The 19333-nt window shown below is 40.1% G+C and overlaps 1 protein-coding gene across 14 annotated transcripts in view; it reads left to right on the top strand.

Annotated features, from left to right (window-relative positions):
* The window catches only part of DLGAP1 (DLG associated protein 1), a 306524-nt gene that overhangs the window by 42684 nt on the left and 244507 nt on the right, over positions 1–19333 (top strand). For 4 of the 14 annotated variants that reach the window (XM_088019673.1, XM_088019674.1, XM_088019681.1 and 1 more), the window contains exon 2: positions 11773–11886. The exons of the other annotated variants lie outside the window; for them this stretch is intronic. In XM_088019673.1, coding sequence (XP_087875799.1) covers positions 11773–11886 — 114 coding nt within the window. The remainder of the gene's footprint in view (positions 1–11772; positions 11887–19333) is intronic. 14 annotated transcript variants of the gene reach the window in all.

The following is a 19333-nucleotide window of genomic DNA, read 5'->3' as shown; positions in this document are numbered from 1 at the left end:
TTCTGGGTGGGAAAGTAATGCATTTGGTTTCATTTCCTCCTGGTGTCCTAATCCTTTGCCATCAGCAAAGCTACCAAGATTGGAACACTGATTTTAATATTTCATACTTTAATTGACTATAGTTCTCCCGTATATCTATTCAGTTTGAAATTTTGGATGACAGTATATTTTCAGCTCAAACTATTTTAATTCTTATTCCAGACTCTGTGGAATCATATGACAGCCTGTTTAAGGCTGATATTAACCACTTCCTATTTTTGGCAGGTTGGTATAAACATTACTAAATAGGTCTATAAAGTCAGGTAAAATATACTCAAAATCACGTTTACGTGCATTTTCATAACCACACTGGCTGCCTCAGAGCTGACACCCAATAGATAGCCGCTGAAGGAATGATGGGGGAAAGTACATAATTAGAAGGGTGAACCAAGAGACAAGCCTCCATCTGCAATTATAAGAAACTCCTTCCCTCCATGTTTAGGCTTCCGTTAAATTAATTACAATCGCCGAAAAGTAAAACTCAGATGAGATGCCCTTCTACGCCCAGTGACAGTGATGGGTTCCAAAAGTGCTAGAGTTTATATGTTAGAAAGGAGAATAATTCATGTGAGGTCCTCCTAACATAAAACTTGTCTCTTATATAACATCAACGGTAAATGTGGCATTAGAGTTCTGCTTCTTTCTCCAAAGGATATTTTTTTTAAAAAAACACCCACAAATGTCATCCCATCTATTTTTAAGCAGAGTGCTGCTGGGTAACCAGCTGAGTCGTCTAAACCCAATGGGAAAATTCTACGTTTAAATAAGCTGTTTTATCTCATTGAAAATAAGTGGTGCAGACTGACACAGAACATATGGATTTTTGCATACAGTAACATGTAAATTTTCTTAACTTTGAATATAAAACTCTAGCCCAAGCTGAAAAGAAAGGAAAGCAAAATATATTCTTTAGTAATGGCTCTTTAACGATTCCAATTTCTGCTTCTCCCACCCAACTTTCATCGATTTCCAGTGAAAAACCTGTTCCTTGGGTTTTCTTTGCAGGTGACGAAGTAATATTTGTAGACTGAGATACTGTAAAGACAACACAAATTCTAAAACACAGACCTAGATGAGTTATAAATTTTTGATTTTTTCATAGATTTCATTTTTGTAATGGATTTGGGGTTTGTCCACAGAATTTATTTTTCAATACAAGTTATATTTGTTAATTCTGAAAAAAATACTGACAGTACAGAGTGGTATAGAGTTAAAAGTAAAAGCCCTCTGCTTCCCAGCTCCCCATTTCTACTTTCGAAAGAGAACCACCACCGTTATCATGTTAACATTTTCCTTCTGATGTTTTATGCATGTATTCAAACACAATATGTGCACACATTTCCTTTCTTTCTTTTCAACGAACCGGTTTCATACTGTAAGTTACTGTTCGGCGCTTGGCCCTTTTACACTTTATATTTGGTCTTCTTTTCATGGCAGTACATTCAGATCGCCTCATTCTTTTTAATAACTGTGAAATGCTTCATTATAGGGGAGTGCTCATCCCTTTTGCAAATGTTTAATGCTCATCCACCATGTGCCAGGCACACTTCCAGACACTAAGAATACAGAACTGAATAAAACAAAATCCCTGCTTCATGAAGACCACATTCTACTGTATTTTAACATTTGAGGAACTGGCATATTAACAATACATAGTGAGCAGCATTATTCATTCTCACGGTTTTAACTGTTACTAAGAAATCACCCAGTAAATAAATCTTTATACTCATTTGTCAGGTGAATAAATTGCAGATATTATTTTTATTCACTCAGCCTTTCAGTCAATTCTTTCTTCCTATCATCAACTTCTCTAGGACTGGATTGTGAATGTTTTAGTCTTAATTAAATTAATGCAATAATAGAATTTTTACACTTAGGTACTTGACCTTTGTAAATCTACCTCCTTAAGTACCTTAATAAAGATACTAACATTCATCTGAATTGAATCCTCTGAACCAGCCTATGATAATTCTCCAAAGGGGAATTAAGCCAGATGAACCACTTTCCCTCTACTTTTATTGATCACATGTGCTGAAAACTTCTAATTTAAATATTTCATGATAACCAAATGCTTCCCAGACACAATTTTTATGTCTCCTTTTAGCTTCTGTGTGGCATAAGAACAAATGAAAGATGTTTTGTAAATCAAAACAAAACGAGTAAATGTATTTCTCCATTCATAGAAAATTCAAGAAAATTATGCCTTCTACAAAATTGGGCAAAAAAAAAAAAAAAATCAATTGTTACTTAGGTGATTCTTAGTCAAAAACCCATCCCTCAGAAACCCCAGAGAGGAAAACTCATGGTTTCTACTGTCTTTATGCCGCATATATTTCTTGCAACTGAAATCAGGTCAAAATTTACATCTAGGAGCACCTTGAACGAAACCAGAGAAGGAATCCACGTTGCCAGATGGGGGCTGTACCAGGGAGAAAGTAGTCTCACCCCCTCTACCTCAGTGGTTGGAGGGGAGGGTCTCCCATTCCTGCCTCCTACTCCCATCCCCAGAAAGTATTCCCTATGTTTCAGACTTCCAGTGATATCAGGAACATTTAACTGGTTTGGGTAGAAACGAGGAAGCTATCTAATTTTTTTTTTTTTTTTTCTGATTTAAGAACTACGTCCTCGTAGGAAAAAAGTTCCCTGTGGACATTCTGACACAAAACCATTTTGTTTTGTTTCATCCAAATCTGTCTCAGGGAAAACAAAAATAATTTCGTTTTGTCAAATGGGATATCATAACTGGAGCTTAATTTAATGTTTTGCTATTAATTCAAAATTTTTTACTCTGTACAAACAACTGCCAACTTGAGTGGGAGGTTAAGGGCCCACTCGACCAGCTACAGTGAGGGGTGTGTGAATTTCAGAAAGCTGCATGGTTACTAGGGGAGGCATGAATATCTGAAGAATCTGAATCAGGTCAGTTTGACTTATTACCAGAAAGGTAAAGAAAGAAAAAAGGCCCAAAAAAAAAAAAAGAAAGAAAGAAAGAAAAAAAGGCCCCCCAAAAAAGCACTTCTCAAAAGAAACATATCTGCATTGTTACTGTCTGTAGGTAATTCGCAACTTCTGTAATAGGATAAACATCACCCTCGAATATGAAATCTGCCTGTGTGTTCATGGATGTGTGAGAGATGAAACACAGAAGACTGAATTGCAGTCAGTATTGGCAATAGAAGGGATAATGGCTGTGCATGCCATCCACAGAGATTCTTTTATAACCAAGATAATCATTTACCATCTTGAGTAAGACACTTTTACCTCGTTACAGTTTTTACTATAAAAGGTTGGCATGACCTAGGTTCATGATAGAAAATGCAAGCCATGTGACACATACCTAACCTTATAGATTAATGCCACTTTCATTTCTCTGTTTACTGTTTTTCATTTGCACAGATTTCTGGAGTGAAACAAATAATGACATAGACTTGACACAAAGTCTAAGCTCCCAGAGCCTGCATCTTGTTATGGTTCTTCCCTTCTACACATGGAGACCACCCTCCATTTGTCCTCTCCATACCCAGATAAAACCATTTTACAAACTATGATAAGCACTCATTTAGATTAGCCATTTTTTTTCATCTTGTTGAGTCCAGTGGATAGATAAGTAATTGCAATTATAATGGAGCCGAAACACAGGTCCAAGAGAGAAGAGACCTGAATTCTAGCCCAATTCCGCCACTTAATTAGCCATATAAACTGTAATTTAGATTCTGGGTGTCAGTTTCTTCATGTGTAAATGATGATATGTATCAAAACATGATGTGAATAGATCTTCAGCTGAAGAAAAGTTATAGAATTTGATAAACTAGTGACATACTCAGCTTTCTTAATTGGCAGACATCCCGTGATCTTTACAATGCTGATATGGATGGCAACTCTCCAAGAGAACAATGCCGTATAGAGCATCTCCCAAACCTCTTCCATCTTGGAACCCTCTTCCATGAAGCATTTCTATGGATGAGTGATCCATGAAGTATGCTGTAGAATACACTGGGTGAGATGACAATTTTAGGATTCTGCTTGACTCGTCCTGCCACAATCTGGTGATGGGGCTGTGTGGGCTTAGTGGAGTTCCATCAACCCTGCTGTGGAATGTGGTTGTGGTTCCCTGGAGACCTTCACAGAAACATCCAACTTCAGCTCCCTGGAGGCCACTACAGCCTCTCCTGTACATCCAATCTCCAATTGGATGCCAATTATACGTCCACTCCCTACCAAACCCACCACAGATACTACACCCATCCCCATCAGCGTCTTCATGGACAGGGCCCCTCCCGACCTGTTCTGCTGTGGTCCCTCCTGCTTGCCCACATTGGATGCCACGTTTCTTCCCTGCATTGGTGGAGAAAAATCCGGGACTAAAGATTCCCACAATTACTTCTCAACCATTTAGTAAGTCAGGTATATCTCAGGTGATAGAATAAAAGATTTCATGAGCACTTTTATTTTGTCTTATTTTCTTATTTCTTATTTGATACTCTGCTTGGAACTGGGTATATAGACATGAATAAGACATAGTTTCTGCCAGACAAATGATATCACCCCCCTCTCAAGTTGCTTACAGATTGGTGGGTAAGAAAGATTTGTAAACAAGTGGTCTTAAAATATTGTGATAGTGTCACATTAGTAGTATGTGCAGGTTGTTACAGTAGATCTTAATCTTTTTAGGTTAGTTCTATATTTGTTTTATTAAGGCAGGTCCTGTGTGGACCTTCTGAACAGCTGATTAGGGACTTGGTGTTTACACTTAGGTTTTTGGCCCAAATTAACTCCCTAGAAGAATAAATGGAGCATATACAGCCCACAACTGAAGAGAATCTATATAACAGTAAGCACTGAGGAGGCCTCCGGAGTCCCATGCCCACTACCCTGGAGGCTGCCACTTGGTACTTCTGTGTGGCCACCTGGCTAGAGTACCCAATTATTTAATCAAGCATGAATCCCGGTGTCACTATGAAGTAAGTTTCTAGATATGGCTAATATCGACAATCAGTTGCCTCTAAGGAAAAATTACCCCCTGATAATGTGGGTGGGCCTCATCCAATCAGGTGAAAGGCCTGAGTACAAAGCTGAGGCTTCCTAGAGCAGAAGAAATTCTGCCTCAAGACTCAGCTCCAACCTAAGTTTGCAGACCACCAGCCGTCCCTACAGATTTCACACTTGCTGCCCCCACAACCATGTGAGCAAGTTCTGTAAAACAAACCTCTTTTTTTTCTGCCCTCCTCTGAGAACATCTTTTGACCCACTTTCCCTTACACACCAGCCTCTGAAGATTTTCCCGAGTGCACTGATCTTCCCCATCCCAAGCCCCTTCCCACCCCCAGGCTGAAAGAGCCTTGAAACTATTGCATATTCCTCTATCACAGTTCAGCTCCGTTATGAATTAAATAGGCGGTAGGGGTTGGCCCCATGAGGGAATTTAACCATCATGGATGACATGATTTCTACATGAAAATACCTTTTGAATTCCAAAAAAAAACGAGCTTTTATCTAATAGGAATTTTATATGCATTTTTTACATCACTTATGTCCTTGTAGTTAGTTCCTGATACATGTGTTACAATCCTCATTTTGTTTGAGAACACTGAGGTTAAAAGATGTGAAGGTCATTGGACCAAAATCACACATCTGGGAAGTAGCAGAGTCAAATTTGAATCTGTGTTTACCTGATTCCAAACTCTATACTATATTCCTTGCACCATGCTCCTTCCCTGTAAGTGAAAAACTACCTGGGTAAGAATTACCTTGTAGGAAAATATTCCATTTTTTTCTGTGACACTTTTGTAGGAGTATTGTATGCAGAAGGATTGAAACATTACCTAAGTGACAGATGTTTCATATGGACATCAAATACCATATCAATTATAATAAAAAGACAGGATTGTTCTAAGGTGAATGAAAACTTTTAAAAATCATTTTAGCTTTTAAAAATGTTTTGAACCCCACTGCTCCTGGCCCTCAGAGGCTGATATATCAAAAACATGCAAAGGCATTTCAACCCTCAGGCTGCCTTGACCTGGCCTTGCAGAGTTGGTCCTAACCCAACTGATGGATTCCCTCCATCTGCTTAGGCATGCCCGCCCTGGGCCAGTGCGTTCTCCGACTCTTGGCTACACAGGGGCCCATTCAAAAAGGACACTCCTGTTGTCCTCATTCTGAAGTTGGAGAGCTGTTAAGAATATTCTTCTACAGATAGGAGGGGAAGAATGAAGGGGAGTAAGTCGGAGGGGGAGATGAACCATGAGAGACGATGGACTCTGAAAAACAAACTGAGGGTTCTAGAGGGGAGGGGGGTGGGGGGAATGGGTTAGCCTGGTGATGGGTATTAAAGAGGGCACATTCTGCATGGAGCACTGGGTGTTATGCACAAACAATGAATCATGGAACACTACATCAAAAACTAATGATGTAATGTATGGTGATTAACATAACAAAAAACTTTTTTAAAAAAGAATATTCTTCTACAAAATTCCAACTGCTGAAAGTAAAGGTAACTAAGAGAGAGCTCAATTCTAGAAGTATTACTTTAGGGTCTCAAAGCTATTCGTTCAACAAGCACATATTAAACATTTACTGTACAGGAGGTACTTTGGGAAAAACAAAGATGAATCACATTGTCCTATGATTAATAATGAATGGCGGTGCTCTGTGCTAGATGCTCTAAAAACAGTGCTTTTCAAGCCATTTATAGCAACCAATTAGTGGTTCACAAAATCAATTCAGTGGGTCACAAACAACATCATTTTTAATTAAGTAGAATACAATAGAAGAGAATAGAAAAGAAGATAGAGTACATAGCCACAGAGAGGTTAAGTCTTTCTTTCTTTCTTTCAGTTGTATATGTGCATATACTGGTTTCCAAAGGAAGATGTATCCCTTACTGTGAAACGTAGTCAAAACGTATTTAAAAGCTACTGCTCTAGAGAGAGCAAAAGAAGAAAACAAAAGCTCTGCTCTCAAGAAGCTTGCATCTTGCTGGGAAGATAAAGCTAATTAATGAATAGTAGAATCCTTTGTATAAAGCAGCTAATGACTAAAGGGTACAATGAATGTTGCTGATTTAGTGTCCCCGTGAGATTATGACCAGGGAAAAATCACTGTGACAGTTCATTAACTCCTTCCTCCTTGAAAAATTCCTTACTTGGCTTCCAGGACAACACACCTCACTGATCTTTCTCAGAATCCCTCGCTTATTCCTCCTTAGCTCCCCATCTCCTGTGGTTGGGTCAATGCCAAATGGGCACAGCTCTTGGGCCAATTTTCTCTCCTACTGATACCCATTTCTTAAGTCACCTCCGTCATTATCTGAGGTTTAAATACCATGTGAGGGCCCACATTTGTGTTTGCAGCCCCGACAGCCTGAACTCCCAGCCTTGCATAGCCAAGGCCCTATTAACCTCTCTACTTAGATGTCTCGTGGGCATCTCAAAGTTAGTATATCCCAAATTGAACTCCTCATCTTGGTCACCCCAGTCCACACCTCCCTTAGGGTTTCTCATCTCAGCTAATGGGAATTCAATCCCTCCAGCTGATCAGGCCAAAATCATGGTTTTGTTCTTGACTTCCCTCTATTCTCAATTCCCATGCCCAAGTCATTGTTGAGAAGCCCACTGGCTCTATCTTCTCCTCACCTCCTCCACTACCACCATTCCTCACCTTCAACCCCAGTCTGGATTAATGCGTGAGCCTCCAAACGCTTCCCCAGATTCTACCTTATCCCCTCTAGCAACCTCAACTCAGCAAGCCAAATGATCTTTTAAACCACAACTGGTCATATCTCTCATCAGAGCCTCTGAGCTAGTCCTATGTTACCAAGGAAAAGCCACAATCCTTCCAATGGCCTGTGAGGCCCAGTGATCTGGACCCCATGCCCACCCATCACCACCCTGTGCTCACCTTATTCTGTCTCTTCTCACTCCCCTGCCCCGTGGGGCGTCCGCAAGGCAGGCAGCATGGTAAGCAGGTCTCCCCAGTGGGACTTTCTTATTCTTCTTTCTGCTCCAAGCACTTGCCCTACAGATATCCCGGCTGATCCCCTCCCCATTTGATCTTTACTCAAGGTCACCTTCTCAGTGAGGCCTCCAGGGACCATGCTCTGCAGCACTGCAAACTCCACTGCCCTCCCTCCTCCACGGCACACTCTGCCCCCTCTCCTGCTTTCTTTTTCTCTGCGGTACAGCTCACCATCTAACTAATGTACATTTTACTTAGTTTATTCATGCCTGTCTTCCTCCTTCTGCATTATACCTTCTGTATCCCCAGTACCTAAGGAGCACCTGTTTCACAATAATAAGCTCAATAAATAAGCATCGAATGAATAAATCTTTTTAAAATATTTTGAAAGAGGGGCGCCTGGGTGGCTCAGTTGGTTAAGCGACTGCCTTCGGCTCAGGTCATGATCCTGGAGTCCCCGGATCGAGTCCCACATTGGGCTCCCTGCTCATCAGGGAGTCTGCTTCTCCCTCTGACCCTCTTCCCTCTTGTGCTCTCTATCTCTCATTCTCTCTCTCTCAAATAAATAAATAAAATCTTTTAAAAAATAAAATAAAATAAAATATTTTGAAAGAGTCACTAAAAGAAATGGTACTTTTAACTCCACCTTAACCACAAAGTAAAGAAAGAGAAGACCATAATAAAGTTTGGTCTAAGAAACCTCACCTCAAACTCTACAATGAAAATTCCAGTTGGGACATTTCCTTTTGATGGAGCCTGAGCTAGTTTGGAAGTACTGGTTCAGACAGCTACTGAATGTGTCATACTCATCTGTGCACATGTGTGTGTGACAACTCCTGTTGGTTCTGTATCATGCTGCCTAGCGGAAGTGGGTTGAAATAAGGCCTTAAAGTGCAAATCCTCAAAAGGCCGTTTCCCCATATGGTAACTATTAAAGTGGAATTTTGTATTACATGTGTGCATTAAGACACCCAAAATAGTATTCTATTCTTTCTGGATGTCAAGAACTACATTCACATCATTTGAAAGATGATGGTTTCATTGAATTAGAATGGACAGTGTTCATGAAGGAAAGATTCTATTTTGGCCCACTTAAATACAGTATACTTTTAGGTGTCATGAATGTAACTTGGAGTAAAAAATCCAAACAGCACCAAGGTGCACTAGTAATTAGATAAGAGTGATAAAAAAAAAAAAAGAAAAAGCAGGCAATTTTGAGCTGTATCTCTTCTTAAATCTTTTGTTTTATTCTAATAGACACCAAATGGCTAAGTTAATGGTCACAAGTGCAATAATTTATGGCCCATTTGAGAAACTTAGTATCTCAAACTTAGTGGTAAACTAAGGGAAAATATTTGCTGAAATCTATTTCAAAATTTGTAATTTCGGGGGCACCTGGGTGGCTCAGTCAGTTAAGCATCGGCCTTCTGGCTCAGGTCATGATCCCAGGGTCCTGGGATCGAGCCCCAAATTGGGCTCCCTGCTCAGCAGGGAGTCTGCTTCCCTGCCCTTCCCCCTGCTCATGCTCTCTCTCTAATAAATAATTTTTTAAAAAATTCTTGTAATTTTGAAATTATTAATAATAGAGATGATTGATTTGATGCAAACTAGCTGTTCCAAGATCATCAGACTTTAAGTTCTAAGGGAAAAGATCCATACTCATAAACATTGACAAGTAGTGGGGTCTCAGAACTGCTGAGGGATTTAGAAGATTTTAGCCAACACCAAAATTTAGTATCGATGAATGGTATTTCTACATCTGGGTTTCTGTTGACTTCAGGAAGACCACTAACCTTTCCACCCGCATCTCTGCTTTTGAACACCAGACACAGAATTCAAATTTGCCTCAAGGAATTCAATTTTTGGAATTATAGCTCCAAATAACGGGGGCTACAGTGGACAGATGCCACCACACGTGACTAAATCAACGCTGGCTCGCCTAGCCTTTGCTAGCCAAGGGATATGCCTCCAGTGTGCCAGAAAGACATGTGAGAAATGAACAGTTGCATTAAAAAATAAGAAAGGGCTCTAAATTAGCATATCTCCTAACTGGTCAATGGAAATAAATGTAAGATGCTTACTATGGACCTAAACCTCTGTTTTTTTAATCTTGCTGTCTTGTAAGGATGTTTGTGTTCTTGCTTATATTTCACTAAAACTTGCAGCCAACTACAACTGCTGGATGATGGGTACTCTGTGGTTCTTTCAAGCATCTAACCCTCCCTACTTGTTACAGTTGTCAAAATGTTAACAGCATTGTAGCTCCCAGTAACTTAATACTTGAGTTTTATGTTTAATGGAAAATTGCTAAGTTTTGAAACTTACAGCGAATGATATGTTGAAAAGAAAGTAGAAATTTGAATCAAACCTGCCCTTCAATTCTGAATATGATTTACTAGCTGTACAATTTAGTGTAAGTTATTTAATAGCACTAAGTCTCAATTTTCTCGTCTTTGCAATGGAGTTAATAACAACATAGGGTTTTGTATCACATGAGATAATGTTTGTGTGTTGGGATTGTAAAATGGCTACCAGCAAGTCCTAAAGCTAATTACTTTACTATGGATGTACCAAATGAAAGAGGAAGTATCTTTGACTCAGCATTCCAAGCAAAGGTTGAGATGCTTGCTTACAGATCAGGCTTAAATCACATGGTGAGCCCTGAGCCAAGCAAGGCAACTGGGGAATGTGATGTGTTGATTGGCTAAGCCAACTGCTGTGCTACTCCTGAGATACATGGACCTCAGGTGGGTTTCCTTCTGGGGAGGAAGGGTTCTCCAGAGCAAAATCATGGAGATGTGACTACAAGAACCAGAATTAGAACCAGGGTGGCAAAACCCACAGACGTCCCCTACAATCAAAATGCAGGGCAGACAAGAAAGAAAATTAATTTTCCTCCCCTGTCCTCACATTATACCAGCATGTGGTATCTTAGTTAGTACTTCTTGATGTGGAATCACAAAGCATCTTCACGACAGACAGCAGCCCCTTTGTTGTCAGCTGTCACCTCACTAACATTTTCTACCAGCCCCCAAAGGCTCATGGACCACTCCCCTCCTTTGAGGCGTCACAGACCTTGTCCCTTACATTTCTCCCACAATGCCTTTTCTCAATGGCATCCATGCACTTCACACATAGACGTTCAACTCCCAAGGAATGGTTTTATGACCAGGGAAGATTTTTAAGAACAAAGTACAAACCCAGTAGGTGAATCAAAGGTACTGAAATACTTCACTCAGCTTGACTTGCTTTAAAGCTATTTTTCCATTTTCCTTCATCTCTCCCCCAGATTTGTCCAATCACTTAAAACTTGTAAACCCCTTTGAGACCAGAGACTGTGCTTTATAAAATGCTTTTGGTGTATTTACCCAGCACCTACTATCGTGCTAAGTACCCTGTAGATACCTATAAATGTTGGTGGGTGAGAATAATTCCATAGGTTCACAGTGACCGAATCACTATTGCATTGTACTGTCAATAAAGTTTTGTTTAAGAGTGTTGAAACATTTTTATTTGGAGGGAGATATAGCAAAGGGACTAAGCCCTATTTAAAAAGAGGTAGGTATTTACTCTTGTCCTAAAAAGGTCATGTTTAAGCAACCTGAAGCAAATTAAGTTTTGCACCCCCCCCCCCCACCTCGGGCTTCATGGGGAGTTAGAAAGGGCGGTTGCCAGGGAAATATGATTGGAAAACACCAATCAGACCTTGGAATCTGCACATCGCGTAATTGTAATTTTCCTATTCTTGCTCTTTTTTTCTGCTTTTGCTATGAGAAGAGCAAGCTTAAAAGGCTACAGGGACATTTATGCCAAGTCGCATTTGTCAAGTTGAAAGCTGTGTGGAGCAGAAAAGCAGTTCTCCCAGCTGTAAAGAAGATGCAAAGGACCCGAGTGAGTAGGGAATCTGAGAGCTCACTAAAAGTGCTTAGAAGGCGGAGACATTCACGCCATTTCTGTAACGTTGTAGGCAGGCACTTGAAATCCAGGGGGAAGCCTCCTTACCACTGGGGTGTGTGCAGGCCCCCACAGCCATCCTTGAAAGATGTGGCTGTCCTGCAAGTTTTCTAGTCCCCCCAACTGTCCCACAACAGTAGTTGCTAAGGGCACCAGGAAGACAGCAAATGCTGTTTTACTTCTTAATTATTTTAAGTATTTATTATTGTAAGCCCTCTTCAACAGTGCTGGCAAATTAGTGACAAGATAATACTTATGCTGATTTCAATAGCTACATTTTATGTTTATTTTAAAAATAAAGTACAGTTGAGTGGGAGCATGCCCTCCCTTCCCCAACCCCATTTATTTGTTCAGTGACTTACTCAATGTACTTTCATCAGAGGCAGGGTGACATTAAAGCTTTGATGTCAGGCAAAGCCAGACTCCTACTCATGATTACGACCTTGAGATAGTCATTTCTGCTTTTTGAGTCTAAGTTTTGTAGCAGTAAAATGAACAGAGTAATACCTATCTCATAGGACCGCTGGAAGTATTCACGTAACAAAGGTATCTCCTCCAGCCCTCTGAGATTATTCCAGAAATGTCAGATTATTCCATAAATATCAGCCTCCTAGCTCTCCTTTCATAAATACAGTTTTTCCTCCTCATATTTACCCTTCTTCATCAAGCTCAGGTAAGACCCAGTAGGTTGACCCCCTCAGCCATAGCCAAGCACCCTCATTTACCTGGTTGCTTTAGTAGAAACACTAAATTGTTGAAGAGATCCACGGCTGCTGAGGAGAGCCTTGCGACGATCAACCTATTATTGATGGCCACCACTTTAATCACTGCTCTAACTTGCTAGATTGCTTTTATTCCTATCTCGTCAATTAAATGCCTAAATTATTTCTCCCCATTTCTCTGGTTCCTGACGAATTAGAGCTTTAAGTCCCACCTCAGCCTTAGATTCGCTGGTTTTCCACCCCAAACCTCTGCCATCCAGAGCTGCTCACACAATTGCACTGGCCTCCCCTGGTGTATTTCAGGACATACACTCCATTTCAGCTGTCCCAGCTTTCTAAGGGTCTGCATTCCTTTTGTGGCTCTCAGATTTCCCAAAATCTCACACATTTTCATCCCTCCAAACCTCACCATCCAACCTCCCATCTCGAGATAATCCGCTCTGCAGGAGTCACTCCCACATGGCTTCATCTCTCAGACCATCATTGACACAAAACGTCTGACTCTCTCTACATGTAGTTACACTATACTGAGTGCAGCCCAGCAAAAGTGGGGGGCTCAAACCCCAAATCTTGTGGAAGAGCCTTTTAAAAGTAAGCCTTCCCATGCCTGAAATTGTATTTCTTATAACTTCTACTTCAAGGCTTGTAATCCTACCTTTGTTTTATTAACATTTTTTTTCCTCCAGACAGGTCTTAAAACCATAGGGAAGTTTTCTTTTTTTCTTATGTGAAATATGTATTCTTTAGGTTACCATAAAATAACAATTGTGACTCAACAGACAGCCAAGATCTGAACACAGGAGGGGGGGAAGGGGGAATCGCTGTCTGTGAAGAGTAGACCCTATTTTGGGTATAGTGTCAACCTGTACCAACCACTAAGTTCTCTGGACCTCGATTTCTTTATTTGACAGGCTAAGATTAAAATAATTCTTCTTAGCCTTCAAGGTAGTTGTAAGGATGATGAGACATTATGTGAGCTTATGCATTTGCAAAAGCATGACACAGATGAATGCTAATTATTATTATTAATTTGGTCACCATTAAATAGGAACATTAAGTTCTGTGGTTACTACCCCAGAATATATCCATTTCTTGTTTTTATTTTTGCACATGTTCTTTAAAAGGCATCTGATTCTAAGACATATGTTTTGCATTTTAGCATCTCTGATATTGGAATGAATCATATAATCTAGGAAGAGTCAGAGTTTAGTTGGTGGCATTGATTTCTTTCTCAGTGGCACAAAAAAATATTGAGGGTTTTGCACTAGTATCTTCGATTCAGGAAAATGTGGCATTTGGATACTAGAGGAAAGCTGCAGATTAGTCAAAGTAAGAGTACTTCATCTAGTCAAAATGGAAACTTTGTTAACCAAGTGGGGATATGACCCCCCAAAATCAGCAAACTGAGACCCTCAGAACATAAGGCGTTATCTTGAATCATATAACTTTTAAGGGTTTCCCATGGGAAAGATTTTTTCAAGGACCTCTAGTTTATCATAGCTTTTGCTCACAGATCTCCCAGAATGAGTGTGATCCTCTTTCAACTGAGTTTGGGGAAACCTAAAGGGGAAAAAAAAATTGGCAGCACCAGAAGACAGTCTACTTTCAAAGATCCTAAAAGAGACAAAAACACATTTTTGTGTATGAAATTTTTATATTTTTATATAGGATAACATGTATATTCCATCTGCTTATATTCTTACACTAGAACATCTACTTTAATAAGTAGAAGATGGTCAGCTAAAATGCCACTGCTTTTTTAATCCCCAAGTTATTTATGGCTGGCCATACTTTAAAAGTAGCCATGAAGAGACAGATTTCTAACCTTTTTCTCAGATTTTTATGGTGCTTTGAAGTTCACAAACTATATTCACACACACAATTCTACTATCATGCCCATTTTAGAGATGGAAAAACTGAATCAAGGAGGTGAAGTGACTTATCCAAGGTCACACACATTGAGTGAAAGCAAAGCTGGATTTGTAGTAGGTCCTAGAAATAGCCAGGTAAACCTTAAGAAGCTTGCCCTCCTTTTCCTTTACCTTTTCAACCTCTCCCCCACCTCTGTGACTCTGAGCTGCACAGAGCAGAAACTTCATGCAGCCCAGAGGCCCCCAAACTCCCACTCTTGGTCTGGACAGTTCTCATACATCTGGAATACACAGCTCACGGGTCAAGGTTTTAAAACAAAAACAAAAACCTTCAAATACAAATATAGTTCCCAGGGAGGCTTTTTCCCCCCTCTAAGTTTTCTGCTTTGTGAACCAAAAAGAGGCATTTGGGATTCAATCACTTGGAAGCCAGGCAAGATTCTGGTGGCTCCTCTCTTGGTCCTGCAGAACAGCGATGAGACCCCAGGACAGAGAGCTGAGAGTACTTCCTGATGGGAACTCTCACTTAAAAATTATAGGAGTAGACAGTATATTAGGACTTTATGTTTTTGCTTAATCTATTTCAGTTATGTCCTCTCCTCCTTTGAGGAAGAAGATTGGAAGCAGGCATCAGAGTCTTCTTGGAAAACCAATGTCATCCATCATGAGGGAGCACCTGAGTGCTAACAATAGGGCAGAGCTCCCCTAAAAGAGCTTTACTGAGCATTCCCTATGCACTTGTGGGCATACCTTATTTAATCCATGCCTAACTCTCTATGGGGTAGGAAACAGACAAGAAAATTGAGGCATATGCCTAGTTACTGACACAGCAGGAACTCATATCTGGAGAGTCTAGATGCAGAGCTCACACCCCTGACCCCCAGCAACACTGCTTCCACCATTTCAGTGAGCTTACCCAGTAATTAGAGAGATGACACAAAGACACATAAAACAAGTAGTGCATATAAATGCCATTGTGTGATTATGCACATTTAAGTACACAAAAGGACGATGTGGATTAGTTTTGGGGCCATAGAGTCTCCAATACGACCATATAACTCAGCCCTTGTAACGTGACATCAGTCACAGCCAGTGCATAATGAACGGGCAGGGCTGTGTGCCAATAAAACCTTATTTACAAATACAGATGGCAAGCTGGATTTAGTCTGTGAGCTATAGTTTACTGACCCCTTATGTAGAGATACATGCTAGAGATTTCATTAAAAAGATCAATTTAATCTGGAGCAGTTGGAGGGAGCTTTAGAATTGTTGAGTTCAGCCCAGAAGGAAGATTTGAGACAGATTTACAAGACCCTACATGACCTGGCTCCGCACCCCTGGCCTCTCCTTGTAACCCTTTCCTCTTGCTGGGTACTCTCCGGTCACACAGGCATTTTCATTCCCAGGCTTTAATTACACACCAATCTCATTCTTATTCTAGAGACTCCGCACTGGCTGATCCTTTTGCCTGGGAGCTCTTCCTAGCTCTCCTCCAGGCTGGCTCCTTTGGGCAGCAGATCTCCTCTGGAATATTACCGCTTTCCTAGGAGCTTCTCTAAGGAACAGGCTAAAGTAGTCCCCCTCCGGCCACATTATTACATTAACCCATCTTATTTTCCTAATGGCATTTATGATTCCTGAAATTATCTTGTTCACTTATGTGTGTGCTTGACTGTTATCTATCTCTTCCTGCACTGCTTCCAGAATGTATGCTCCACAGCATGAGATCAATGTTTGTAACTGTTCACTGCTGTATATTCCCAGCACCCAGACCATGACTGGAAAAGAAACAAGCAAAAAATACTTACTGATGTGACGGAAGAGGGAGAGAGGCAAAGAGAGAGAAGGGCAAGGAGATTGAGAAAAATGCAAGCATGCCCCACTAGGTCATGTTTCATTTTCTCCTGTTCTGTAATTGAATAGACTATGGCTATGATTAGAATGACCCATCATTCAGTGCCCATACACTATTTCAATTAAGAAAACATCCTCGTCCTAGAATTAGAGGATGATAGCACTTGGTTATGGTCATTCTTTGGTCAGAAGCAAGTCTTCTGTATTTCTGAACTGTGACAAGTGGTCTAAGTTATAGACTGGCTCTTCCTGAAATAGAAAAATGCACACAAGTCCTCATTTTGTTTGATCAAAAATAAAGCTCTCTATTGGAGTTTAATGCTTAAACATATGCATTAAAAAGGAATAATCCTTTTTCTCTAGCTCATAACTATTGTTACATCTAAACCTTTATTATATTGATTTTATTATTGTTTCTTTAACATTTGTTGGGTCCAACCACCTCCAAGGTTGGTACAGACATGCAGGACATCTGGCTGGTCTGTCATGAACAAGTGTCTATTTGCTCCAGCTTCCCTTCCTTACTAAGACTTCTATTCCCTTAAACTGCCAGGACCAGTAATACTGAAGCCTTTCTCAGACAGCTGTAAGGTCGTTTCTTTGGATTTCCCTAAATTTTTTCTTTCTGTGCAACTGAGGCAGAAAGACACATCAACTTTTGGCTAGATCCCAGTGGTAGCTGTGGCCCATGATTCTCCTCTCTTCCCATTCAAAAGGGAGTAACATTTCACACTCGGGCCCCTTACAAATTGGTATGCCTTCTTTGAAAATTATACACCCGGTCACTGTCTCCCCTTTTGCTTTAGAGTTTAAAAGAGTCAGAATTAAAATTCTGGCTCAGTTGTAGCAACTTCAGCAACATTATTTTTCTTCTCCAAGATCTTGATTTTCTGTTTCTTTACATTTTTTCCTAGAACTGATTTCTGTATTATTTTATAGGTAATCTTGTTGTAGGCTACCTTTAGGTGTATGAATAATGCATTAATTTTTAAATCCCATTCCATACAGCTTCTTAGCTGCTATCATTTGAAAACTGTTTCATTGAGAGGTATACAGATTAAATACTTTCCAGTTGGTTCCCTTAGCAACAGTTGCAACCCGTTTCTAGTGCCAGCTCAAGTTTCTACCATAAACTAACTTTGGGAAAAACATCTAAACAGAAATTTGCCATGTTTTGTTTCATGATTGACATGACCTGATATAAGTTTGTCCTTAGTCCCTGACATATTCCAGAGACTAATGCTTATTTATGAACTGTGCATCAGTACCGAGAAATGGCCAAGTGCTGTATGCATCATCTATGACCCTCAGGTGTACCAACGTAATTTATAAAATATAATTGCTAAGCCAATAACGAGGTTCTGAACATGATCATATCTTTGCAGTGAGTCACCTTCCAGCTGAAGGAAAACAAGACTGTTCTAAACATCTATAATTTCACTAAGAAATCTTCCTTGTTGCTATAGTGATTTTGATGCTTTTCAGCTAAAAAAATGAAAACTCTACATTGCTATTACTATGATCAACAAATAGCAAATGGATCAGATGCAATGGATTACAAAGGTGACAGGGGACTACAGTTGTTTGGTTCTGTAGGTGTCAAAGATCATAGCTCAGAAAGAGAGACAGCATCACATAGGGGTCAAGAGTAAGGCCCCAGGAGCTGCCAGGTTGGAACTCTGCCCCTTCGTAGCTGAGACTTATGTATCCCCACACGGGGCTTGATCTCACAACCCTGAGATCACGACCTGAGCCAAAATCAAGAATTGGATGCTTAACCGATGCTGAGCCACCCAGGCACCCCTCTCTTGTGTTTTAGTGGGACATCTATTCTTACTTCCTAGAACCTATAACATTTAGAAACCTGTGTCTAATATGTGTAGGTGTCATTGTGGACAACTTTATGAACCCTTCAGAGTTAAAATTCATATATTATTAACCATAAAATTTAGGTTAAGTAAATTCTAATCTTTGGAGTCAAACCAAAATGCTTTGAATGCCAGTGCCGTTATGTGTTCTTTTATTACTTGTGTGTTCTTTGGCACATTCCTTAAGTTCTCTGAGTTCTTGTTTCTCATCTGAGAAATACAAAGAAAAATTATGCAGAGTTGTTACGTTGATAAAAAAAGATACTGTAAGCAAAACCCTTAGCATAGTTAAATGTTAATAAGAAAGAATGTATTATTTGATGGATAATCAATAAGTGGTTAGCATCAAAATATTAAATACCTGTTTACCTTCTCAATGAAACTTGGCCAGTTCCCAGGAGCCCCTCATGGCTACTCCTTCCCCAACACCATTACTGATAGCTCCTACTTCTAGTCTCTCTTCGGTGCATGTTCCATTTATGGCACCCTATCTTAAACTTGCTGATGGGTTGATCTGGAACTGTTCCCAAATGTGTTTATGCTCTGTCTTCTCATTGCTGTTAAAGCATGTTAAGGGCAAAAACCAGCCTCCTTTGTTTTCTGGTTTCTTTTCATTAAGCCCTATGCAGTGCTCTATGCACCATGGACTGTTTGTTGCTTCTTAATCGATAAAAAGAGTGGTCATTATGCATTTCTTTTACTAAATGGAGGAGTAATGAGATCCTAGGTTGAGTCCATGTTGAAGTGGAAAATCTAAGTGGAACTGAAGAGAAAGTCATAAAGAAGCCCTCTAGAGCATAGTGTAGTGCTCTGCTGGATTCAAAGGAAATGACTGTAGAAAAAAAAGGAGCAGTGTACTAAGAACATTATCTTATGTGGTACCTCCAAGTGGGGACTTAGAATAGGATCCAGCAAAGCAAGAGGAAAAGAACAATTCAGATAAGTAGCTCTACCAGGTAAGTAAAGAAACTCTTCAGGGGTTGGGTGTGTGTGTGTGTGTGTGTGTGTGTGTGTGTGTGTGTGTGTGTGTGTGTGTGTGTATTCAGAGGCCAAGGAAAATGTAAATTAA

This window comes from Eumetopias jubatus, unplaced genomic scaffold (assembly GCF_037043125.1).
Source record: "Eumetopias jubatus isolate StellerSeaLion01/CBP00866 unplaced genomic scaffold, mEumJub1_p1.0 scaffold_16, whole genome shotgun sequence".
Taxonomy (NCBI): domain Eukaryota; kingdom Metazoa; phylum Chordata; class Mammalia; order Carnivora; family Otariidae; genus Eumetopias; species Eumetopias jubatus.
The sequence above is the reverse complement of the archived record's forward strand: the minus strand, read 5'-3'. Positions and strand labels throughout refer to the sequence as shown.